The 27411-nt window shown below is 36.8% G+C and overlaps 2 protein-coding genes across 18 annotated transcripts in view; both read right to left on the reverse strand.

Moving 5' to 3' along the window:
• Window positions 1-1288: 1288 nt before the first annotated feature.
• tnfrsf11a (tumor necrosis factor receptor superfamily, member 11a, NFKB activator) lies at window positions 1289-17596 on the reverse strand. Its single transcript, XM_059524565.1, has 10 exons — window positions 17219-17596; window positions 13199-13271; window positions 12752-12877; window positions 12029-12175; window positions 10953-11037; window positions 10386-10462; window positions 10195-10299; window positions 10052-10101; window positions 5567-6251; window positions 1289-1598 (listed from the first exon to the last, which is right to left on the reverse strand). Exons 1-10 carry the CDS (start codon window positions 17291-17293, stop codon window positions 1312-1314), a joined length of 1710 nt encoding a protein of 569 aa, XP_059380548.1. The 5' UTR covers window positions 17294-17596; the 3' UTR covers window positions 1289-1311.
• A 5187-nt stretch (window positions 17597-22783) lies between these two features.
• The window catches only part of relch (RAB11 binding and LisH domain, coiled-coil and HEAT repeat containing), a 49464-nt gene continuing 44836 nt past the window's right edge, over window positions 22784-27411 (reverse strand). For all 17 annotated transcript variants that reach the window (XM_059524587.1, XM_059524589.1, XM_059524591.1 and 14 more), the window contains 3 exons: window positions 26677-26765; window positions 26302-26372; window positions 22784-23400 (listed from right to left, as the gene is read on the reverse strand). In XM_059524587.1, coding sequence (XP_059380570.1) covers window positions 23280-23400; window positions 26302-26372; window positions 26677-26765 — 281 coding nt within the window. In that variant the 3' untranslated portion in view covers window positions 22784-23279. The remainder of the gene's footprint in view (window positions 23401-26301; window positions 26373-26676; window positions 26766-27411) is intronic.

Genomic DNA, 27411 nt, shown 5'->3' on the forward strand with positions numbered 1-27411 from the left:
ATTCATAACATTGCAATGGCATATAAATCAATTTTGAAAGCAATATTTAGTGTTTAAAATGTCATGCTTATTATTTTTCGGTAAATAGATATGCATTTATAATTAATCTAATCATCATTTTGGCAAAAGTCGAATAACCCGTACTTTCCTTACAGTAGCGCTCCACTAGATGGCGCGACAATCCAACAGTCATTACTAGTCACGAGTTACCAAATGTGCCTGAGGCTCTTTGAGCAGAACCACATTAAACCAGTCAGAACTTCCTGTTTTTGGCAGACAGGACTCAACAACACTTCTCAGTGTTTGATTCTGTTGCCATCCCAGACTCATGATTATTCCAATCACAGCTAAACATCCAGCAGCCTTCGGTGGAACTCTCACCTCACGCGGCTCCTGAGTATATGTTTGCATTGAGCTCGCGACAGCTGCTAGCCATTCCCCGCTATTTAGAAAGGCTTTATGTCAACATTGGTTTTGCTCAAATACAGAGGTTTTACTGCACATGTGGTTAGTGAGACACAAGCAATAAACACTGCTTATCACTAAATCAAATACCTTTCTCATACCATCACTCATTTAAGGGAAAGAAATTGTTTCATACAAACAAGCTTTATTTACAGTAATGGGTGGAGAAACATCGATTTTCAATCACTAACGTTATATATAATAATGTTCGTGATTAAGCTCTGTCTGCTTCAGTCAGATTGACTTGTCAGGTAAGCGGCACAAAAAAAGGCACGATAAATAATCACCCCAAAAAAATGTTAACATTTACAAATTATGTTTTTTTTAAATATATAAACACCGTAAAACCCCCATTTCTCATTTCCATGTTACTAACATCCAAAAATGGTTCTGGACTTCAGGCACGATGTGCTTGCTCGGTTTCAGAAGGCAGAGAGAAAGAGACGACAAAAAAACATGGTGCTTTTGTTGTGGTGGATGTGTTTGTGCTTCATCTGGCTGCGTTTTCATCGTCTTTGGCCTGAGTTTGGCTTCTTGTCGCACCAAGCCGCTCTTTATTTGGCTCCTCAACATAGAGGTTCTCTGAAAATGAGACATTCTGGGGTCAATGTTCTTGACTTTTACTGTCACCCGATCTATTAGAGTGAGCTCCTCCCAAAGCTGATTGACAAGAAGTACCTAATTTATATGATATATATACATAGGTCAACAAATGCATAGCATTTTTTCATGAAATAGCACTCTAGTTGCTATACAGGCTGTCGTAGGCCCATTATTAATCAAATAGTTATCATTAAAAAAAAAGGCAAAGTCAATTCCAGTCTAGTAGGAGATGTTTGCAGCTTTTTATTTCTGCCAGGACCAGTCGTTGGTCATTTCCTGCACGGGCAGGTGTTTTTCCAGGTGTCCGTTCCTGCTCTTGGCCTGCGGTGTTGTGGTTAGGTTAGATTTGGGCTCGCTTTGAAAACTGTCATCGTTGGATTGTTCCTGAACCGGGCAGCTGAAGGGTTCGTCTGTTCCTCCGCTGCTCCCCAGTGACGTTTGACTGACGTACACCACGATGACCTCACCGCTGAAGTTCATCACCTGCCCGCTGGAGATAAAAGTAGTGTTGTTGTTTCCTGTCACCTGACCTGCCAAAAATAGACAACGCATCAGAACCAGTGTTAGCGGAAGCTGGCAGAAACAGTACACTATATTTCCATGAACTTAATATTCATTCCTTTCCTGGAGACAAATTAACACCACTGTTATTTTAGTATTATTTATTTCTATATTTAATATTTTTTGTTGTTGTTGTTGTCATTTTTATTAGTTTGTTTTCTTTAATATGCCAATTTAGTTTGATCAATTTTAAGTTTTAGTTATTTTAGTAATTTTTATATTTTCTGTTTTCATTTCCATTTTAGTTGTAGTAATTTTGTGTTTTTTACATTTTTATTAGTTTTTGTTTTATTTTAATGTCTATACAGTTTGTATTATTAAATTATATTTGTTTTATTATTATTTGTATTTTGTTTTAGATTTTGTTTTGTGTTTTATCTTACTTATTATTATCATCTTATTATTATTTTATCTTATTATTTTTTTTAAGTTTTATTTTTTAAGTTATTTTAGTAATTTATATATTTTCTGTCTTAATTTTTAATTTATGTTATGTTTTGACAATTTTATTGTGTTTTTGTCATTTTTATTAGCTTTTATTTTCTATGTCATTATTTTTGTATTTTTTTTTATATTATCTGTATCAGTTTTAATTTGAAAGTTTTAGCAATTTTGTTTTGTTTTTGTTGTTTTTATTAGATTTTGTTTTTTAATGTCTATAGTTACCATTATGTTTAACTTTTTCATTATTTTAGTAATATTTTTATATTTTCTGTTTTGTTGTTGACATTTTTGTATTTATTATTATAGATCTTTTATATTTTGTTTAGTATTTTAGTACGTCAACTGTAACTTAACAAATAGGAGCAACATTTTGATACTAGCTGAAAGAAAATAAAATATAAAGAAAAAAAACGTATTTATACGTGTATGTGTGTGTATAATATACATATATTAATGCTGTCAATATTAATGCTGTCAAATGATGAATCGCGATTAATCACATTAATATAATGTCATTATTTTAGTATTTGATACAATTATACAATATATAAATGCTTTATGTGTGTGTGTGTCTTTATATAAAATAAATATACACAGTACACACACATATTACTTAAGAACTTTTATTTTGGATCCGATTAATCGTTTGACAGTATTAATATAAATAAATAAATAAATAACCCTGGACAAATCATTCACTCTTCAAAGCGAATGCCCTGTGCTGGAATATGAACAGTCATTTATTCCGTCATCACCCGGGTGCTGATAGCGCGCGCTCACAGATTCAGGGACCCGAATAGCACACGTTAATATGTGTTTAAACTAAACGTATTTAAGCTTTGCAAGTTTAAACATTTAAGATCCAAAGTACGCGAGCTCGCGCGCGAAATGAGAAGATTTGTGCGTGCGCTCATCCGAAGCGCGCAAACCCATGCCTCAGAACGCACGCAAATATTAAGCTCTCTCTGAAGTATTGTGTTTAAATGGACAAATTCAGACAAAATTTATGTCAAAATGCCCGTCTTGGTAAGTATCCTACAGCAGATAAAGCCAGCTGAACGTAGGCCTGCTGTATCAGTGCATTCTCTTAAAGTGTCTTTATATTAATAGAAACAGCAACAACAAAGAAATCACTCACTGCTCTTGATTAAAAAGCTTTTATAACTTTAATAAAGAAATATCTGTAATTTATATAGTCAAATATGCAATGCTGTTTTACATTTGATCACTTTATTCAATTTCTGTACCTAAAAACTTATGCTAGAACTACCTAAAAAAAAACAAAAAAACAGATTTTTTTTTTTTTTAATATATCTTTACTCTATTGTATTTTTTTGTGCTGTTGCTTGTAATTGGATAGAATATTCTTATTTTTTTTATTAAAAAGTATTATTTTTTTAAATAAACATCGCACATACCGAACTGTACCGTAACCGTGGCTCCTAAAACGTGAAACAAACCAAACAATGAAAAAGTTGAACTGTGCCACTTCTTTGTAGTCTTGCTGAAACATGTGAATACACTACACTACTACTCTAAACGTTAGTTGTTCACATAAATAGTCTACATTACAAACTGGAAGCTAATAATGCCATGTCAGCACTGAACAGCAGTTTTTGTGTCGACTCCTCTTGAGCAACAAATCTGCTTCCTTCCACTAAAAAATTCAACATGAGAAGATTGTATGGTTCCTATTTTTCCTCTGAATATACACACAGACTATAAATGACTCATGTTTCACACATCTTTTAGTCATTTTACCGCTGGTCCATAAAGGACCCTACACCCACTCTTTGCGGTGGCTGTCTGCCATATTTTCACGAAAACGACTTACTGGAACACACATGACCTGAAAGTGCTTGTTCTAATTATTACTACAAGACATGACACTTTATTTTAGTGTTCAGGTTACTGTGTATTTACATTTACAAGATATTACTGAAGAACACTAATGAAAGACATGTGTAAATATTGTGTAACCCCTCTGCTGAGTTGGTATTAATATCAAGAGGATGGAATACGAGTTACACAGACACTGTTAAGTAATGTGTTATTGAAGTGTAAGGATTTATTTTGTGAATGCTTAAGATTATTTAAAAGATATACACTACAGTTCAAAACTTTGAGTGTTTATATTATTATAGCAAATTAAAATAACTGTTTTCTATTTAAATATATTTTCAAATGCAGTTTATTCCTGTGATGCAAAGCTGAATTTTCAGCATCACAGTCTTCAGCATCACATTCAGTCTTCAGAAAACATTCTAATATGCTGACTTGGTGCTCAAGAAACATATATTATCATAATCAATATTGAAAACAATTATAGCTACTGCTTAATATGTTTGTGGATACATGATTCTTTGATTAACAGAAAGTGCAAAAGAACAACATTTATTTAAAATACAATCTTTTGTAACATTTTAATGTCTTTCCTGTCATTTTCAAACAATTCAATGCGTCCTTTCATCCTTTCCCCAATATAAATACAATCATATTTATAATTTATTAATATGTAGATTATATATATATAGGTTACATTAGATTAAATATATTTGTAATACATTTATATATTATTTATACAGACACACACACACACATATATATATATATATATATATATACTTGAATCCTATCCTCCTGTATAAATACATTTATATTTATAAATATATTGTGTATATATATATATGCAAATATATGCTGTCAAATGATTAATCGCAATTAATCACATCCAACATAAGTTTTTGTTTACATTATATATGTATATGTACAGTGTACATTTATTATGTATAAATTATACACACGAATAGAGTGTATATTTTGAAAATATTTACGTTTATAGATTTATATATTCATATTCTTTTATTTTATATTCTATTTAAATATGTTTAATATATAAACATAACATATTTTTCTTAAATATATACATGCATGTGTTTGTATTTATAGAAACATGATAAATGTATACAGTATACAGAACTTTTATTTTGGATGCGATTAATCTCGATTAACAATTTGACAGCACTAATATATATATATAGGAATTTATTAATGTTTGCTATAACCATTAGTAAAGAAAGAATCACATTTTATAAGGGTTGTATTTTAGCACCTTTAATTAAAAGTTTACACAGGGATCCATCATTGCTGAAACGTGATATATGGCCAGAAAACCAGTGCAACACATCAGCCGATACAACAGTGTGCTACTAGTTTATTAGCTTGGCCATCTGTTACACGATCTCTCTGTGCATTTTTGACCTGCTATTACTGAGGCTGCTGATCATTTCCCATCTTTCATAATATCATACTGTATTTGTCCAACTGGAATAGAACGCACGGCAGTGCCTGTAAATCTGACACAAACACATGTGCTAAAGATTTTAACAGATTCATGGGTACTGCACTATGAAGCAACAGCTTCAAATAGTTCACATGCACAGACAGTTTTTCATTTGTTTTGACACTATTTTCACATGTGTTAATGTCTTACCTGATGTGAGAGCTGATTCTGAGCACTGGTTCTGGAAGTCGGGGTCATCGCTGTGGATCAGCGAGAGGCCCTGGTCATTAGCGCTGACTGACGGTAGAGGAGGTACGGTGGTGGAGTCTATGCTGCAGCAACAAGGTTCGTTCTGTCTATACAGCCCTGCAACCAGACCTTGGTCCCCTTGGATGCTTCTCATCTCTGACATGGCTTCTTTGCCAGAAGGGCTACTGTAGTCCAAATACAGCTCATGGGAGTACTGCAGATCCAGCAGGACGTCCGATGAGCAGCTCTCACACAGCAGAGGCTCTTTCAGGCTGACGACCTGCACGTTTTCTCCGATGGCATCTCCTGGCCTGCATGAGCAGCATGTCGCCAAACCCGTGGCCACCAGCTGACTGCAGTCCTCGTTCTCTCCGACCTCTATGGGCTCCTTCATTAAAAGTACACAGCTGCAGGAGCTGCCTGACAGAGGAGACGCAGATCCACTTCCGGATTCCTCGCTGGAGCTGCCTGACGAGGTTTCAGCTCGGTCTTGGTCTTGTTCTTGGTCCGTGCAAGTCGATGTTTCATCAAGAATGGTTAATTGGGTGCTGGGACACATGATCAGGGACTCTGGCGGGGTTCGTTCTTGGCAAATCAAAGGCAGGGTTTGTGGACCGTTTCCACCGTGGTATGAAGTCATAGGTTCCTAAAAGAAAGTAAGATCAGTGTGGGCCTGTAGTACGAAAACTACAATCAATAACTATAAAGTTTTAGCCCTCATAATGCATTAAGGTCCATTCTGACCCAGAAGAGATACATAAACATTTCTAAAAATACACAGCTTTGAGTAATTTAGTAATGGAAACTTAGCAAATTCTTTACAACCCTTGAAATGCACATTTATTGGGTCAGGTTATTTTGGAAGTAGAGTATCAAATGACACCGGGAATAAGGCCTAGTCCACACGGACACGGGTATTTTTATAACCGGAGTTTTTCCTCCTGCGTTTAAAAAAAAAATCCCGTCCACATGAAAACGCAAAAACGTGCTATCAAGCGCTGTCAAGAGCATGCCACATCAGCAGGCGGCGATATAACCCAAATTGTAAAGTCACCTTGGCCAATCAGAAGCAGTAAGCAGCGCACAATCTGACGTCAAACACAGTGGATAACGGCGCACACTCTGACGTCGCAAGGCAAAAACCCCGGTTATACTGTCCACACGAAAACACTGCAACCGGCGTTTCTGAAAATGCTCACCCTGGCCGTAGTTTTCAAAAATGTTCGGTGCCCTGAAACTGCGTTTTCGTGTGGACGAAAGGCCGAACCGCGTAAAAAAAGTCAGTACTAATTGATATCAACAGCTTTAGTCCTAATTGATGGCCTATGAAGGCTTCTCATTACCCAGGAGGCACACAGGAAAGACTTCGTGATGGGTAAAAGCAAAGAACTCTCTCAAGATCTTCGTAATCTTATCGCTGAAAAGCATTTTGAGGGGAATGGTTATAGGTGCATTTCCAGAATGCTGAATGTTCCTGTGAGCACTGTGGGGGGCATTATCCGGAAATGGAAACCGCATCGGTTCACCATAAACCGGCCACGATCAGGTGCTCCACGTAAGATCCCTGTTCAAGGAGTTCAAAGAATAATCAGGAGAGTTCTCCAAGAGCGAAGAACCAATCAGTCTGAACTTCAGGAAGACCTTGCATCAGCAGGTACTGTTGTTTCAAAGAAAACTATAAGCAATACACTGAATCGCCATGGCATCCATGCACACTCACCATGCAAGACTCCATTGCTAAACAAGAAGCATGTTGAGGCTCGGTTAAAGTTTGCGAAAGAGCATTTGGAGAAGCCTGTGGATTATTGGGACACTATAGTACGGTCAGATGAAAGCAAAATTTAACTTTTTGGCAGTCATTCTACAAGCCATGTTTGGAGAAGAAATGGCACTGCCCACCACCCGAAGAACACCAACAGTTAAGTTTGGGGGTGCAAGCATCATGGTTTGGGGCTGCTTTTCAGCAAGGGGTACTGGCAGACTTCATATTATTGAAGGCAGGATGAATGGAGAAATGTACCGGGACATTCTGGATAAAAATCTGCTGCCATCTACCAGAAAATGAAAAGAGGGTGGACATTTCAGCAAGACAATGATCCCAAACACAAGGCCAAGGAAACCATGAAGTGGTTTCAAAGAAAGAAAATCAAGTTGCTTGAATGGCCCAGTCAATCGCCTGACCTAAATCCCATAGAAAATCTATGGAGAGAACTGAAGATCAAAGTTCATAAAAGAGGCCCGAGGAACCTTCAAGATTTAAAGACCATTTGTGTGGAAGAATGGGCCAGAATCACTCCTGAGCAATGCAGACGACTGGTCTCTCCATTCAAGAGGCATCTAGAAGCTGTAATCCCCAAAGGCTTTTCTACAAAGTATTAAATAAAGTGTGTTCAATACTTATTCCCGGTGTAATTTCACTTTATTTATTATGACTCAACTTGTACACTTAAATGTTCTGATTTCTTTGTATGAATTCAATATTTTGCTTGATGGCTACATCTGGTGGAAATTGTGTCAATAGCCCACTTAGAAATCCCCTTACTGATATGTAATGATAAAACCTTCATATTCATCCGGAAGAAGGAGGCGGGAACCGGCGGACAATCAAATAACATTTTAATTACAAAAATAAATAAAACAGCGCACCAGCCCCTCACGGATGACTGGTGCGCTCAAATAAAAACCAAAACACAACTAAAATCCCAGGCCTGGTCCTCTCTCGTCCTTCACTGTCGTCGCTCCAGTTTTATATCCTTCCATCTCCTACGTGGGACTCGAGACCGGCGGTGGGCCGCAGGTGTCACTGATTTGCCCAAACATTGCCGGCCTCACTCCTTGTTCCCACGTCCCTCGGCCCCGCCCCACATACCCCCATCGCCCCTCGCAGGCCGGGGGGTACCCTCGAGACTGCGCTCTACTCCCCCCACTCCCTCCCTCCGGGGGGGACCGCTCACGGGAACCTGCGGGAACCTGGGGGTAGGACAGACGAGGCGAGAGAAACGGAGATGGAAGGAGGAGCGACAGAGACGAGAGAAAAAAAAAAAAATTTCCGGTTCCCAGACGCACTGCTGCTCGGCCCTCCACCGGCTGAGCGATCTCTTCCGCGGTGCCTGGCGGTGGCACTGGACGGCCCTCGGCGGACGGCACGACACCCCTCCGCCGCCCGGTGGACGGCGACGGCTCCTCCGGTTTTGGGCAGCCGGCAGGAGTCCCCCGTTCCCTGCTCCTCCGGATACCTTCACGGAGGCAGCAGGCTCCGGCCCCCTGGCGAACGGCGCCGACTCCTCCGCTCCCTCACGGACGGCAGCCGCCCCTCCATATGTCTGTCGTCTGGCCGTCCAACTCGCTCCAGTGCACCGCCTCGAGCGTCCATGGCGGCATCCTCCTCGCCTGCTCTGTGGCACCGCGGATTCACCACAGCGGCGAGGGATCTTCAGCAGCGCGTCCCTACTTCTCCCGGGCTTCGGCACCACTGTAATGATAAAACCTTCATATTCATCCGGAAGAAGGAGGCGGGAACCGGCGGACAATCAAATAACATTTTAATTACAAAAATAAACACAAAACAGCGCACCAGCCCCTCACGGACGACTGGTGCACTCAAATAAAAACCAAAACACAACTAAAATCCCAGGCCTGGTCCTCTCTCGTCCTTCACTGTCGTCGCTCCAGTTTTATATCCTTCCATCTCCTACGTGGGACTCGAGACCGGCGGTGGGCCGCAGGTGTCACTGATTTGCCAATCATTGCCGGCCTCACTCCTTGTTCCCACGTCCCTCGGCCCCGCCCCACTCACAACATGATAATAATGCTGATGTGTCAAATACTTATTTTCCCCGCTGTATATAAAGATTATAAGATTATATTTTCCATAAATTTCATACAATGATAAACTAAAATAAAATTCCTCATCAATATAAAAAAAACATTGCATCATTGTTTTTTCTTAATTATTTCTCTTCTTATTTAAAAAAGTATAAATTAAGTAGTTGTAATTAGTATTTGTTACAATCAAAATTAAATTTGTTTTAACATTCAGTCATTAATAAAAAGTTTCTGATCAAATATGCTTTTGGTGGAAAAATATTCATTTATTAATTTTTATATATAAAAAACACAAATGTATAAAGTAACTGTTTTATAAGACGATGAGTTAAAATAAAATAAATAGGACCGCTTTTGAAGGCATTATGATGGTTGATAATCATCATTTTATGATAATAGGGCAGTCCACAGCAGTTATAACAATAACAATGTTGTTTGAATCACTTTCAGAATAATTTTTTCCAGCTGATAACTGATAAGAACAGTGACAGCCAATCAAAAAAAAAGTGCATTTAAAATAACAGATGATGTTTCTTCTATGTGTGCTTAAAATAAACAGAATGTTAAAGTCTGTTATTGTGGATGCTAATATAGTTATAGTTTTAAGATATACTTCCTTACCTGTTGATTCCTACTTCCTTTCAGGTTTTGGACACAGGTGCGAAGATTTACTATGGTGTCAGAAAATACGCTTTAAATCAACAACATAGACAAGAATCTACCACAAACTGTAGCAAACAAACATGACCCAGAACTAAATTTACCTGAGAGGAAGTTCAGCTTGTCCTTGCAGCAAAACAAGAATAGAACAACCAGCGATACCATGATGATGACCAGGAGGATGGCCACCACCACCCAGGGTGTCATAACTGAGAAGATGAGGAGGTTTATTCATCACACCACTCTGTGAAGGTGAATTCAATTCAACAAACACAAAACATTTGACATAACCTACCAGGAGAATGGACTCCACACATCACATCTGATTTAGAGCTTCCTGGCTGTTTCTCGGTCTTGCCGATAGCTTTACAACTGGAAGAGAATTAGATATATCAATACAATGAATATGCTTAGGAAATACAGTAAGCTTTACAGCTGGAAGAGAATTAGACGTATCAACAAAGGGCAGCCCAACAGTCTGGTCACTTCTGGTTTGATTGGTCCCAATTTTCTCTTGTAAGAGGAACCACAAATACAAAGAGCAAAAAGAAAAGGGGCTCTTTCTAGGGGAAGTGGTGGAGAAATTAATCATAATACCACAATGTGGTAAGACTGCGGGGGCTTTTAAAAATGGCCTGAGACCTTCCCCAGACAAACAACGCCTGTGAGAATGAGAGCTGTGACTTTGCAAATGAGTCCAGTTAAAGAACAGTTGTGTGTGTGTGTGTGTGTGCGTGCGTGTGTGCGTGCGTGTGTGCGTGCATGTGTGTGCGTGTGCGTGTGCGTGTATGACAGTTTGTGGCACACACTCCCAGTTGTTGTTAAACCTATGGAGTTGTTATTGTATTGACTGCATACTCACTCGGTCCATTTCTTGCAGGCTTCTGTTGAAAGGGAATCTGAGAAATATCCATACTGACAATGCACACAGGAAGCTCTGTCCATCTCTACAAAAAAGAGAGCGATAAAGAATTATACTATCAATAGATTAATGAACACATTTGTACAGGTATTTATCCTAAAAAAAAACTTGAATTGCATTTATTTTCCTTCTCATTTGTGTTTCTGTTTTTAGCATCACAGTTACTATCCATCCATGCATCGTTCTATACATCTGTCATCCATTCATCCATCATCAACTTTCTATCTACCATTTTATCTATCCATCATTTTATCCACCTATTGTTCTGTCTATCCACCAATCTATGCTTTCCATCTATATATTTATTGATTTATCTAACATTCTACCGTTCTATTTATCCACCAATCCATAATTTTATCCATCTATCATTCTTTCATCTAAAGTTCTATTGATCTATCTATCTATCTATCTATCTATCTATCCTCACTCCTTCTATCATTTTATCTATCGTTTTCCCAATCTATCTATTGTTTTATCTATCTATCTATCTATCTATCCATCCATCCATCCATCCATCTATCATTTCTCAATCCTTCTATTCATCCATCCATCCATCCATCTAGATAGATAGATAGATAGATTCATAGAAATATAAAAGTTATAGAAAGCCTTGTGATGCTTTTAAATGTTAATTACAGTGTAAATGTCAAGATGCTAAAGATAAATTGTAAACTACAATGTTTCCAGATCCATTTCTGTGAACTGTATTATAATGTTCCTTTCCATTTGGCACTAAATCTTGAGCTCAAAACCACAGAGCTGGAACATCTGATTTACTGCACTCTCAATCACGGGTCCACTTCATCTATCTACAAGGCATATGATTAATGTCTCCCAATTTAAACTTCTGAATAAACGCATAAAAGGGATAGTTCACCCTAAAATGAAAATTCTGTCATCATTTACTCACCTTCATGTTATTTATGTCATGATCTATCCCTTTATCAATATTTTGCCCCAGAATAAGATTTAAAATGATAAAATCTTTTTTATTGTCAAATCTGTGCACTTCTTACCGCCCATTACGACTCCTTCTCCTGCAGGACATTTTTTAATGGCCTCACAGTATTCGCAGTTGATCAGAGAGCAGTGGAAACCCTGCTTGCACCGACACGGTTCAGGCGCCTTAGGGTTGTGTGGACGAGTGCGGTTAAACCCTTTACCTGTAGAGAATGATTAGTGCGTGGTGTCAAAATATAATGCGCATTTAATCGATATTCTTTCTTTACACATATTACAGTTTTTCTCAGTCGCTTTGGTGCATTTCTCGAATCATCCTTAATATTTGCAAAGAATTATTTATGTCAATGAACATAGTGCATCACAAGGAAATTTACACATTAGTTTATGTGGGATATTGACTGAAAGAGACTGGATGCACAATTCATGGCAAATTCACAAAGTGTCTAACAAAAATGTGTAAAAAAATATGTTAGACAGTTTATGACAACTAGATCAACCATTTTGCATTTATTTTAACACGATGAACTAATGACTAGATGTTTTGCAGGGTAAGACTATTACACAGAGAACTATATAATACATTTTGAACAACATGACAACAGCAACTCATAATGTAGGAAACCGCAGACAAATGTACATGAATGTACCAAAGCAATCACAACTTGTTCAAAAGAACGAGAAACTGCTTTTATGATGTGCACAAGTGAGTAGATGATGTGATGTCCGATTCAAGAAATGCACCAAAGCTACTGAGAAAAACCCTAAGTGACACTGACCTTCATCGCAGAACTTCTGAGGAATACATTTAGTGTCACTGTTCCAGTCCGGCTGGTATTCTTCACGGCCACAATCAAGGCACTTTGTGCTCGAACTGCCATCACAATGAGCGAAAAGGTATTTTCCTGCATTGAAATAAATATTGTGCAATAAGTTTGCTCATCTAAAGACGTAAACATGCTTGCTGTTTTGCTCATTGGAAAAGGTCAGTGAGTCCATATTGCAAAAGATGATATTCTTTGAACTGTATAGTGGAAGTTATAGTTTGTGTGTGTGTGTGTAGGCCTCTTCCTCTTTTCTTATCCTTCTGCTTTTTAAATGGGAAAAAACTAGTATATTTAGACCTGATCTTAGTTTTCCCAGACAGGCTTCACTCACACACCATAAAATGAATGAATGGATTGCTTTATAGTGTCTTCTACATAGTAGACTGTATTGCTGCTCACCTGGTTCACATTTTCTGCAGCATCCCCCGTTGTGGTTATATTCATTTTGTTGGCAGCTTATGGCCAGTACTGCCTGAAATTAAGAGTTACAACATTAGTTAAACAAACGTAGTGGCTCTTATATGATAAAATGCTTGTGTCCAAACTACCGCAACATATCACTTCAACAGACGAGACCGAAAGATAGATAGATTCTAAATGAATCGTGCAGCTTCAAGAGTTTCACAGTTCACCCATGGGAGGTTTTTAGTTACAGATGTTTACCATGGGAGAAGCACAGTTTCTTTTTTAACTCATAATAACAAATGTTTGTTTCAAATCAGCATTTGAGAATAATCTCTGAAGACTGGAGTAAAGTTTGACCAATCAGTTCTGAACACTACATTTATTTTACTTGAAAAATGCATGCCAGTTGATTATTTCGCAATCTGATACAATGGCATTTTGAGTGTGGCTAAAGTGTTCAAATATTTTTTCGGGGTCACTGTATCTCCAGTCCTCTTGGTGATTTCTATTGTAACACAAAAAACTACCCAGCGTTTGGCCTGATTGAACATTTGCTCTGGTCGGATGAGAATCTTCATGGAATAAGGATCATTTAAGTGGTTAAAGCATCAGGGAATGAAAGAGTGGGGGAGTGTGTGTATGGTGGAGGGATATTGCCCAACTCGGAAGAAGAAAAAAGAACAAGAAGAAAAGCAAAAAAACACCACCCACATCCCTCCAGATACCACAAAAGCATTCCACGGTTTAACAGCAGGGCAGAATTAAATGCAATACTTTAATTCAGTGCGAAACTGAGAAAATCAAGCCGTCACTCATGTGAAAAGACAATAAAAAAGAAAATAGTGCCAAGCTCAGCATGCGGGGCTCTCATGGAGGTGAAAAGGACTTTTTTGTAGACTGTTAAAATAGGTAGAAATAATTCTCAGATTCAACTTTTTTTGCATAGCACAGAGAAAAAATTAATCGCTTTTTAAATGAGCAATATGGGCAAAGCCTTCGTTTTTTTTGTATTCTAGCCAACTTAAAATTATATAAAATGGAAGAGAAATATTGTTTAGGGACTACAGAAGGCAACTTATCAAACATTGAAGCTCTCTTTATCTCTCTCAAGCAAATCCAAAAACTAAAAAAGCAGAAACAAACATTTTTCTATTTAGGTTTCCTGGAATTGATCACGGATCTATGGATAGATATATCCATCATTTCAGGAAAATCCATGGGTATCATGGAAATTCATGAGGAAATATAATTTCCTTATCAGATTTGTCAAATGACAACAAGTTTCGTCTAAACAAGGGACTATTTCTCTTCACTAAAACAAAAAACACATATTCATCAGGAAGAAAGCTCAATTTATTCAAATGAAACAAGTTGTGTGTGTGTGTGTGTGTGTGTGTGTGTATATATATATATATACATATATATATATATATATATATACACACACACTATCTTATGTGACTCTTATGCCCATCAAGGCTGCATTTATTTGATCAAAAATACTGAAAAAAAAACGTAATCTTGCAACATCTTATTATAATATATAATAATGGTTTTTATTTTAATATACTTTAAAATATAATTTATTTATGTGATGCAAAGCACAATTTCCATCAGCCTTTACTCCAGTAAAGTGTTACATGATCCTTCAGAAATCATACTAATATGCTGATTTATTATTAGAAGTATCAATGTTGGCAATAGTTATGCTGCCAAATATTTATATATTTTTTCTTTCGGAAACTGCAATACTTCTGGATTCTTTGATGAATAAAAAGTTTAAAAGACGAGCATTTATTCCAAATAGAAATCTTTTATAACAATATAAATATTTGCTATCACTTCTTATCAATTGAATACAACCTCGCTGAATAAAAGTTTTAATTTCTTTAATTTTCTTTAATTTAATTTTTCTTTTCTTTAATTTCTGAGGAAAAGAGACTTCTTTAAAAAACATTACAAGTCTTACTGATCCCAAACTTTTGAGGATATTTATTTAGTCCTACTACAGTGTGTCTAAATGTGAAAAAAAAAACCTAATACAAAAATTTTAAACAATAAATTACATTGAAAATAATCTCCTCTTTGTTTCATTAAACATAGCTGAAGACGCAATTCTAAGGGTTTTTCTACCACTTCTGAAGAACCTAAAGACCTTCTGATGGACACATGACAGACAAAAAAACACAGGAAACCCAAAGGAATGTCCAGAGTTCATTTCTGATCCTCTGCATTTGAATGTAAGGCTATACTCAGGCAAAACATATTTTCATTGTCTAAATATATAAGATCATGGTCAGAGACGCCCTGAAAAATTACATGTTAGAAAATATGCACCGGACACATAGAGATCTTTTCTCGCAGGATCTCGCTGCATATATCAGAGGCACTCAGATATCAGTCCTAATGACTCAGATCAGTCACGTGCATTGCCTTGCATTTATTGTTTATGAATGCAAAACAAAACTGCATTGCTGCGTTACTGTATACTAGAACTGTATATATGAATAAAAGTCATTTATAATTAATTATAGCTTAACAGAATCATTAGTTTACAAAACACTTGTCCATCATCTGAAGAAAATGCCCCTCAGTGTCAAAGGTCGAAAGAGGCAAGCGCTGGAGTTTCCAGATATACTGACATTTTCTTTCATAATCGTAGAACCTGGTAAACACATGTTCAGACCTATATGTGATGCAACAGAAAACATGTTAAAACTTTTGATCTGATACAAAATTAGATAAGTCAGAAACAACTAAATGAATGGAAATATGAATGAAAATGGGCTTAGAGAAAAAAAAAGGGGAGGGGGTAAAATTTGTTAAGATTAATAACAGAAGTTGTCAAATTCCAATTTTATGGTTTTTCCCAAAATGTTTGCATGGAACAATACATGTTTTTGAGAGTTTTTGAGCTCGAGATTTACACAATTCCTGGGAATGTAATGATCATTTACATTTGATCAGTATCAAATTTACATTTGGCGGAAAGATCTTATGACTTCTTATTTAAAAAAAAAAAAAGAAAAAAGGAAAAACTGTTCATGATGGTTTTAACCTTAAGTGTGCAAAGCACAATCCCAGAAACAGCCACATCCACATGGAGTTCCCCTCAAAGTGTGCAACAATTCAGATTGCAGGGAAAAGTTCAGAATCTGGCAGGGAAGGAAAGAGTGGGGAAGTGTCTCAAAACTTTGTAAGCTGCCAACCTACAGAGCACGTTCGGTCAAAAATGCCTATGTCTAGGTATGTCTTTTCAATGTTGAGCCACAGACTAAATTAGTGACTTGACATCCAACTAGTTGGTTCTAGCGGTTCTTTTGAACAGTTCATTGTAATGAACCGGTTCAAAAAAGATTAATCAGTCATTATTTGGACTTCACTGTAATTAATACGTCCCAGTTTAGTTTGTTAGAGTCTTTCAGCCATAATTAATTTTAGATTTATAATTTTATAATATAATTTATAATAGATTATAATGTCAAACAATCTTAAAATTAATTTACGTCACTTGACCAGCTCGTTACGTGCGCGTGATGACAAAACAGTCAATAAATTCACAAACATACGTGCAATGCGTTTTACTTTTTAACATTCCCCCATTCGGTTATAACTTAAATACTCGGTTCACTACTCATATACTGCTCTAATGCCTCTAACGAATCATCTAAAAGTTGTTGACACGACAGCCGTTTGGGCCGATTCAGTCAGATCGAACCAAGCGATGGGTTTTTGGGATTCATTGGAAAGATCCGACTCAAAAGAACGAGTCATTCTCGATTCGTACATCGCTAACACAGTCTATGATCGCTAATGTACACAACCAGTTTTCGCAACAATGCGCTAAAATAAACAGCGGGGAATGAGGCAGTTTGGAATTGTGGTGGCCAACAATTAAACAGAGTGCAAAATAATAATTCCTCATAATATTCAGTTCCCGGTTTACCTATTAAATTCAAAGACAAAGGTTTGGGGTGTTGTCATAATTTGTCAAAACATAGTTAACAAACTTACCTGCGTGCACAGAGCAAGAACGAAGTGTGTGATCCATCCTTGAAATATCCAACTAGCTGAAAAATTCACTCTCATTTTTCTAAACTTTAAGACAGGACTCTGTAATCTCAGTTTGGGTACTGTTGTATTTTCCAGTGAGGGTCAGCAGCAGACGTCTGCGCGCTTTAGGATGAAGCTCCAGACTGCTGTAGTTCATTAGCAGAGAGCATGTCCCATGATGTTCACTCACCCACGCCTCGACTGCTACTCTCCCTGTGTTTCCACTGCTCTAGTCTACACAGTCATGTGGAAGCTGCTCAATTTCTCACACGCTCCTCCCATTTCTCGTAATCAAAGTGGTCCACATATAAACGGGGTGACGTTCATATAACCAGACAATCACTGAAGCAGATTAGTTGCACCGCGCCACGTCAAGCATTAACGCTTAGCCAAGTGTGGTGAAGACACATTTGTGAGATTCCTATAAATCCCCCAAAATCAAAAATGGAAGCTCTATTTTGCTAGTGTACACGAAAGAGTGCTGGAATACTGAAGGCTATCCCTTGAACATATCTTTCTCGAGTCATATTTTGATTAGACTGTCAAGTTAAAACTTTTAATGCAAAATATGATTAAAATCAACAAAAAGTATACTAATGTTTAAAATCATAAAAAAATGAGCAAGTATACATTTTTGAACATAGACTCACTTATGGAAGGTTGTTTCTCCCATCGGATAAAAAAAATACAACTGCAAAGGTATCGCAGAATTGCAGAATTGTGAAATAAAAAGTCGCTATTAGCCTATAGCCAAGTTTTTTATATTGCGAGCAAGTTGTGAGAAGTAAACTCAGAATTGCTAGATATAAATTTAGAATGCAAGATGTAAAAACTTAGTTTATGTAAACTCTATTATAAGATGACTCATCCTGCACTACACAGATTTTCGTCCAATCAGATAGGTTGTTTATGGTTGCTATGCCACCTGGAGTGTGACTAATCTGCAATGCTTTAGACAAGCAAAGTCAACAACTTATTAATAAAATAGTTATAAAATCTGTTAAAAAAAATGGATGAGCCTTGTATCAAAGACTAGTTCAACAACTAGTTGTTGTGAGTAAATATTTAATTGTCCCTGTCCACCCTTTTTAACATAAGAACAGGTGCACACATTTTTGAACTTGAATGTGCAAGACTTCTATTGTCAGCCATTTCCAGTGATTTTAGCTGTACAAAAACATTGCAAACTGGTATGTATAATATTTAATCATAAATACGTTTGTAGGGCAAATACAGTAGTTTACTGTTTACTATGACAAACCCCATATTTTGAGCATTAAATATTTTGCAAGCCTATTCTTAACATCATCCCATTTTCCCGTTAATTTCAGCAGATAAACCTTAATTTCTCCTCCAAACCTCAAATGATAAAAAAACAATGCACCTTTTCTTCAAATTGGTTTTGTGGTCCGGGAACTAGCACAGTTTTCAGAAGAATAACATGTAGTTAAATGACGAATAATGTTTTTAATGAGATTTGGAAAGCAGTGGTCCACTAGTTTGTGGCCTCATGATAAAATGAGTTGTTTGCCCGTAATTCTTATCTTGTTTAACTGTCAGCTCATAATTGCTCACTTGGCATCTGTCTTAGTGGGTGATTGGGGGCAGATAGCGATGCTTTCGGAATCGGGTCGTATGTGGGTTTTTTTTTAAAGCATTGCCAGAAGTTTCACTAATTTACCATCCCTCTCGCTTTCAAGAACAAAGCTGCCGTGTCTGTTCCTTTAAGCCACCGCTGGCTGCTTTGAATAACAGTCATCAGTAAAGCTGAAGGGCATGTTTTGGCATCCATGCGCTCTCCTCCATGCAGCTACCACACCACCCCACATGCAAATCAGGTGAACATGGTGTCCTTAATTCCTGGAGGCCTTCCAAAGCTGCTATGTCAGGTAGATATAGAGATGTCACAGTAGACTGATTGTTCCAGCTCAAAAAAACAACACTGAACCAACCCATGTGAATATGTTATGCTTTCATGATTAAAAACATTGTATTTTTTGGGGGGCATAAATAATAAAAACAAAAAAAGTCAGGGTGATGCAACAACATGAGAACATTTGTTTTATAAAAAGTATATAAATGGGTGACAGAATCGACATAATACAGGCTCCTATTTGAAATTGTATCACTGTCACTGTGGTTAAAGGCACAATATAGGGTATGTAAGATTTTATTGATATTGATATCCTAAAACTACTTAGACAGTGAGATATATTTCATGCAGCTGTGTATTTATGTTATGCCAAAAATTCCCATTTTAAATTATAGGCTTGTTTGAGATGCGCCTCGCCTGAAATATAGGCGAGAGTGGGCGGCTGCAGTGAGGGGAGGCGTGAAATAAGCTCAGTCAAGACGGACAGTTCTGACCTCTCGAAGTGGAACAGATACCAATGAGATCAAAGACGGATATCGCATTATTCTCAATCATTTGCTGTAATGTTGATAAAAATGATATGACTTCAGTTCTATTGCTTTTATATGAAAATAAATATGATGAACAAGACACTATATATATATATATATATATATATATATATATATATATATATATATATATATATATATATATATACAGTCATGGCCAAATGTTTTGTCAGTGACATAAATTTTGTTTTGCAAAGTTTGCAAAGTTCACATTGTTTGCTTAATTGGCCAAAAAAAATGAACTTTTCACAATAAATAAATAAATAAATAATACTTTTTTTTTAAAAAATGACCAGCTTTCATTAATAGACTTATGATATCAGCAGCACATGTGAAAGTGTGAACGAGTACTAGTCAGGTGAAATCACTATCATACTGATTAGATTGGAAGAGCAGACTGATTGCTATAAAAAGAGGGAAGAAGTGCTTCCAATCATTTTGTTCTCGTTAGCAATGGTTACCTCCAAAGAAACACGTGCAGCTATCACCGCTTTGCATCAAAATGGCTTCACATGCAAGGAAATTGCTTCAAAGAATATTGCAACTGAAAGAACCGTTTACCAGATCATCAAGAACTTAAAGAGGGGAGGTTCATCTTCAGGATGTCCCAGAGTGTCCAGTAAGCCAGGACCGTCTCCTCCTGAGGAGTCGTGTCTCCAGCACTGCAGAGCTTGCTCAGGAATGGCAGCAGTGTGTTGGTGTGAGAGCATCTGCACACACAGTGAGGCCAAGAATTTTGCACAATGGCCTGGTGTCAAGAAGGGCAGCAAAGAAGCCACTTCTCTCCAAGAAAAACTAAAAGGACAGACTGAAATTTAACAGGAGGTACAAGTATTGGACAGCAGAAGACTTTTCTCTGATGAAGCTCCCTTCCGACTGTATGGGACATCTGAAAAAAATCGATTGTTCTGAGAAGAAAAGGTGAATGCCCACAGGAGTCCTGTCCTGTGTTTTTCTAACAGTGAAGCATCCTGAGAACATCCATGTGTGGGGTTGCTTTTTTTTTAATCAAGGGATTAGGCTCTCTCATAATTCTGCCCAAAAACACTGCCATGAATAATGGTATCAAAACGTACTGCAAGAGCGACTTCTTCCAATGATCCATGAGCAATTTGGTGATGATCTTTTAAATTTTGGATTGTTGGCTAGGCGACACCCCGGATCTGAATCCCATAGAGAACCTGTGGTCAGTCCACAAAAGGTGAGTGGACAAGCAGAAGCCCACAAATTGATTAACTCCAAGAACTTTAAGGCAAGAATGGATCACAGTCAGTCAGGATTTGGCCCAGAAGCTAATATCCAGCATTCCAGAGTGAACTGCGGAGGTTATGAAGAACAAGGGTCAACACTGTATATGTTGACTCGTTTTACCGGTATATATAAAAATAAAAAATGTGTCACTGCCAAAACTTTTGGCCACGACTGTATATACATACATCTATATGTATATACGTTGACTTAAAGTTGTATAGGGCAACCAACATTAAAATATAGAATAGGAAATGATAGAAAACAGACCACTTTAAGGTCAAGAAGTCTTTAAAATATCAGATAATTCGGTCTAAAAATTACATAGCCATAATCATGAAACAAAAAGTTGAAATTATGACATAAAATGATAAAAATTGGTGCCGATACATTGACATACAGCGCTGTTGTGCTATGGCCTGCCCTCTCTCTCTCAATTCACTTCCTGTCAACTCTAAACTACCCTATCACAATAAAAGGCAAAAATGCCAAAAATAAATCTTAAAAAAACAAATACATAAAATGATCAAAATTATGAGACAAAACCATGACTTTAAAATATTAAATATTTAGTTAAAACAGTCAAAATAAGACTAGTATTTAGACAGAATAATTAGATAAAAAGTCAAGATTGAGATAATAGTCACAATAATTATTACTTATATTGATACTTTCACAATAAATAGTTAATTATGACAAGTTTAATGATCATAATTTCACCTTTATTTTATACGTTTGACTTTTTATCTCATAATGTAAACATTTCATCACTTTTTATCTCACAGTTATGGCTTAGGATGTCATTAAGAATCATAGGTTTGGCTTTTATGGTATAATTATGAGTTATTGCAATTTATTTATCTCATGATTATGGCTGACATTTTGACTATCTCGGATATGATTTAGTATCTCCTAGTTTGACTTCTCAGATTATAATTACCCTATCAAATCCCCCCCCAAACCATCCATAAAAACATCTGTAGGAGTGAGGAACCCAGGCTGAACCTGGCACTCTCCAGAACTCCTTCATAACTTGCCATCAAAGTGGTCAAATTTCTGGCCGGAACTCAGAGCTTTTAGTTCCTGTTTGCTGTCTTGTTATGCACTCAGTCAACAGCGCAACAGGAATAAAAACAGAGAGGCTGAATGTTCCCGTGGTTTTATGCAGCAGCTCTCTCCTCTCTCCGGGTTTGGAAATGTTCCTGGCATCTGACTCACAGTCCTCTTCAACTCTTGCCCCGCACTCATGAGTAACTTATCCCTGCTGGTTAAATTTCCACATACTACCGTAGATCAGCTCCAAATCATGCGCAGGTCACCTTGTGCTAAAGAAAATATTTTATGCAAATACAGGTTCTGTCGTTTATAATGAATTGCATGAAATAATAAAAGTTACACTAGCGCTGAGGGTAAACACAAAAGTTAAAAATTAAAATTAACATGCAAATTTGGTTCTCCTTCAGTCAATAAATGATCTAACACACAAAATTCTGTAGAATCATGGCAGTATTTCCTCCCACCAACTGCTGACCATGTGATCCAGGGGCTCTTGAACTTTGAAACCTTTTCTCCAAATGCAGAGGAAAACAAGCCATGGTTTTTTCGTTGGTTTTCAAGGCCAAGCGTTTATTGTAGTAACACCTGTCGAAGTGTAAAATATACAGCACAAATTCAGTTGCCATTAGAGATATGCTGTAAATAAACTGATATGAACCTCATGCAAACAATGTGCTACTGATTTGCTGTATCAGTAAGTGCATGTAAGTGCAGATTTATTATTACCGCTGTCAAGCCTGATGTCTGAAAGCAAAAAACATCTGAATGACAGTTCAAAAGACAACACGCCGAATCAGAAGTAAGTGGTCTTCACTTTTTATTATCTTATGACACGGATTTTCAAATATACATGATAATGGGTCCTGTTCTCTCGATTCACTGGATTTTACAGTTATTTACTGTTGGAGCATATCCAAAATAAGAGAAACAAAACCCCAGACAATTTTACACACTCATAGAAAATATTCTCCAGAGACACAGCAGCACATAAAAGACGACAACAAGACGAGGAAGCAATCATTGTTTTGATTTCATAAAGTTCACATTGTCCAAAAAACAAACAAAAAAAGGTGTAGTGATGCAAATAAGCCTTAGAAATAAAATTGAGAGAGAGAGAAAAAAGGACACATTGAAACATGAGTGCAAATTTCTTTGGAGGCTGGAAAAAATTTAAGACATAAATATGTTAAAAATATAGCCTATTAAATCAAAGACGAACAAAAAGGCAGACAATTGACTTCAAGTAGGAGATCCCAGAAAGTGGAGGGTTCATGGGAAACACCCAAAGCAGCTCTCATTTCTTTCTCTGGAAAACATTCGCCAGCATGGCACCTGAGGTGGTCAGCTGGCCCATCTTACTTAGAAACTTGGTCTTTGCATCCTCACCCACCAGACTCGCTGCAATAGAGATGGACCTGAAAAGAGACATCACCGCATTCATAGGTCAGAATCCACCCACCAATCAAGGTTCGTATAAGCACCGGCTGCTGATAGGGCCAAAATGGCAATGACAATACCTTATGGTAGAGTTTGTAAGTTTGATTCATTTCTGGAAATTAGTTCAAAGCAACTTAGTACTTCGTTAGAAAGTAAAGGCCTTTTCACACTGAACATGAAAATTTGGTGCAATGACACCTTTGCATCGAAACAATAGATCCTTATCGGGCTGTTCACACTAGGCGTGATCATTTGTGGAGTGAAAAAGCAAAGATTTATTTATATTTCGTCCTGTGTGTCGATTTCGTTCCCCGACGCTTCGCAACGAAACGAGCTGTCCAATTAGATTTGAGTGAGAATGGTGGCGCCGTTTTTAAAACCAGTGTAAACAAACAACGAAGAAGAGTATTCTAAGAGAGAAGATGATGCGGAGTTCATGTTATCATTGGTATCTGAGAACAGATTTATTCTCACGTTCTTAATATAATTTCTATTAATTCTCCACTGAATTATGTGACCAGGAGAGCACGGTCCGTTTTCTTCCACATGCGCGAGTCAGAGTACGTTCAGTCTCTAGATCTTCTGTATTAAAAAAAAAGTGAGTTAAAAAATTTTCTACACATGAAATATGAAAGCAAATAGACATGATTATGATGATATATTTTCTGTATGTGTTTTGTATGCTTCACAATCAGAAGTTATTACAAGAACCTGATTTTTAGAACTATATCGTTATCTTTATAGTTATTGTCCTTCTTGTGAATGGCCCTTAATTCAACAAATCACTAACATTATCACTAGAAAGCAACATACTCATATTTCTGTAGAAATATGTAATTTTAAAAACACTCAACTGTAATTTGCCAATAAAATTAATACATTATCTATCAAAAGCAGCCCTACTTAAACTGTAAAAATAAGATATTGGCGAAACAAATTTGCGCTGTTTAAAGCATCAAACGTTTCTATTGCATTGAGCAGTGTAGTAAGTCACAGCTGTGTTTGAACACCTGTGACTGGCCACTGCGGTCAAGTTACTCAGAATCACAAACCTCTAAGTGCTGAATTATGGCCTGGATGCTCGCAAATCCTCTGATTGTTACTAAGTGTAACACAATGTAAATAAGAGCTTCACTGATTATAATGAAACATTTTGAGATCGCGACAAATTAATTTTTTCTGTCATTAGATGCAAGTGCTTATTTGCTGACTTTCTAGACTTACATAATACATTTAGAATTTGAATAAAGTTTTGAAGTAGAAGCAATAGGACACAAAAATACTACAGTAGAACAAATAAATAAGAAATGCTATATACACTGTATAAAGTAATCAAATATATAAAAACATTGCATATTCTTCATTGTGTTAAATGTATTTCTTAAAGTTACAAAAATAATTTAATCAAGAGCAGTGAAAGATTTTCTCTGTTTTGTTATTTAAATGATTAACATGAATGGCAGGAATATTAGACTGCTGTCACTTTAAGAGCTGCCTGGGTCCAATATACTGTTAAACATGTGTTTTCTTTCTCTCGCGTCTGGTTTCAATTAAGACCTTAATTACTGTGAACTTACAAACTTAAATATGTTTACATTAAATTTCTTCCTGTTCAGGCAACGCTACATTTTCTTATTATCGAAGCTGAAAACTTTTGTGCTGCTCAATGTTTATTTGAAAACTGTATGTGACACATTTAGCTTTTTTTTGTTGCAATATATTAGTTGTATATACCATATGTCCACTGTCACATTTCAGCAGATTGGGCGTGAATAAAACTTTGAAAGGTCATGCAAAAGAAATAACACATAGTTATGTGATGAACAGAATCATTTTTGAGTGAAGATTTTACCACCATCTATGTTTTATGGTTAAAAACACCAGAAACTCAGTAAATCACTTTGTCTATTGTATCTTTTTTTACATCTTGCTCTTAAACTTGTTTCCCCTAAACATTCACGGTTTAAATGTCACCCGCCCAACTAATTAAATATAATGATCCCGGATAACCCACGGCAGAACAACCCACACCATTTGTGAAAGACAGAGTAAACCGATGTATCCCGACTTTCAGTGACAGTCACAATGACAGACTTCAATGCAGTTATAAAGTTCGAACATTTATAAATATCTCAACAAAACCACTGGAAGCGTTGCTACGATACCAACTGTGAAATTTAAAAGGCAAGTGCTGTTTATAATCAAGCCACATCTTTAGGTTAAAGGTTTTAAAGAGTGCCACACATGTTCGTAAGCTGGGTATGTTTCGTTTTGGAAACATAAAGGGAAAAGTTAGAGAGAGTCCTTAACAAGCAAAAATTTCAAATTTCAGCAAATAAAAATCCATTTAGTGCATACTATGCCACGTTTTATATAACAAAAAAACAGTCAGCACCAAATCTGGAGTGGAAATATTAAATAAATAACAGTGTATGTGTCCATGTAGCTTTACACAGCTGCTTTAAGTGTAATATGAAGCTGAAGTACCATTGGCCTACAGGCACAGCCCAAATGGAGCGGGTCTGCAATAATCATGTGGCTAAACCAGTGACCTGCAATGCCTGATGGGAACTATCAAGCAGTGGAGACATTGAGTCAAACCCAACCTGAACTCAAACAGATACATCGTTGAGGAAATTAACATACGCAAAGCATTCCTGATTACTGTAAGATTGAGTAGGTGTTCTTGAGAATCTTGTCAAATTATTTATTTTCACTCCTCTACTGAATAAGCACTTGTTCGCTTGTTTAGTTTTGTGGCCAGGGAGTTATTTAAACGAAAACAGGAGAAGCAGAGACTGTATTCATTAGATTTTCCTCAAATAAGAACACTAAACATGGTGACTGTATGAATAAAATGAATGCGTTTGTCTTCTCACCCTTGTGCCTCTCCAATGGCTTTGTTCTCTACCTTTATTTCACACTCCTTTATCATGGAACTGAGAATAACCTAAAGGGCAAACAGGAAAAGAGGGAGTATTCTTAGAGCACTGCTGGGAAGTCTGACATACACGCAGACACACGCACATCAGCTGGACATTACTAGGCAAAGGAAATTAAATAAATAGAAATTGGGTTACATGACATACAGCTTGATAAAACGTTAGGATGACAAGACTAGACCAGCCTTTGGAAAAGGGACTGTTATGGGACTGTATTTAATGAAGAATTATGGGTGGTTGTTGTAGTTATGTCATACAGACATGACAAAGAACCAATTATGAAAATGTTTTTTTAAAATGTTGATTTAATACCTCATGCTCTGGAGAGAGCTGCTCCATATCGGTCTTCAAACATCTCAGTCCAGGGAGGAAATGATTCACCATGAGTTCTTCAGAAATAACTAAAGCCCCGGAGTTAAGAAAAGACTGTCAAAGATACCTGTGAAATATACAAGTCTACCCATCCACAGGTCAGCATGCATACATGGGGAGAAAAAAAAAACAAGGCTATTTGCACTAAGTGTAAATAGCGATAGAGGCTATTTACACTAGGAGAAAATAGCAATAGATGCTATTTACAAGTCAAAATAGCATATTTTCTTAGGGATAGATGCCATTTACACTAAGAGCAAATATCTATAGATTGTATTTACATTTAGTTAAAATAGCAGGATTTTCTGCTGTTTATACTACTTATTGCAAATAGTGGCAATTATCTGCATCTCAGTATTGTAGTACATTATAAAACCTTCACTTACCGTAACCCTTTCCGAAAATTTACTTTAAATTTTATTTTACATTTTTTTTACATTTTCATTGAAATGCTAAATGCTTTTCTAATTTTATTTGAAATTTGAAAAGGGAGAAAAAATGTTCGCCAAATGGCGGATCCGAACCCGGGTCGATCGCGTCAAAATTAAACAAGGCCGGCTATTTGCGCAGTGTAAATAGACACTCTGAAAAATAATTAAAAATATGGAGTGTCAATTTACACTAAGTGTAAATAGTCCACCTTCTTGGCAGAGGCTATTTACACTAACTCCACCA

Source organism: Carassius carassius, chromosome 35 (genome assembly GCF_963082965.1).
Source record: "Carassius carassius chromosome 35, fCarCar2.1, whole genome shotgun sequence".
Lineage (NCBI taxonomy): Eukaryota > Metazoa > Chordata > Actinopteri > Cypriniformes > Cyprinidae > Carassius > Carassius carassius.

Excerpts from the sequence above, each read along its gene's own strand:
- tnfrsf11a (XM_059524565.1), bottom strand. The coding sequence starts at position 17,293 with ATGAGAGTGAATTTTTCAGCTAGTTGGATATTTCAAGGATGGATCACA. Across the intron at positions 10,300-10,385 it reads GTGTGGAGTCCATTCTCCTG|TTATGACACCCTGGGTGGTG; the intron begins GTAGGTTATGTC and ends TCATCTTCTCAG. Across the intron at positions 10,102-10,194 it reads CAAGCTGAACTTCCTCTCAG|TAAATCTTCGCACCTGTGTC; the intron begins GTAAATTTAGTT and ends CTGACACCATAG.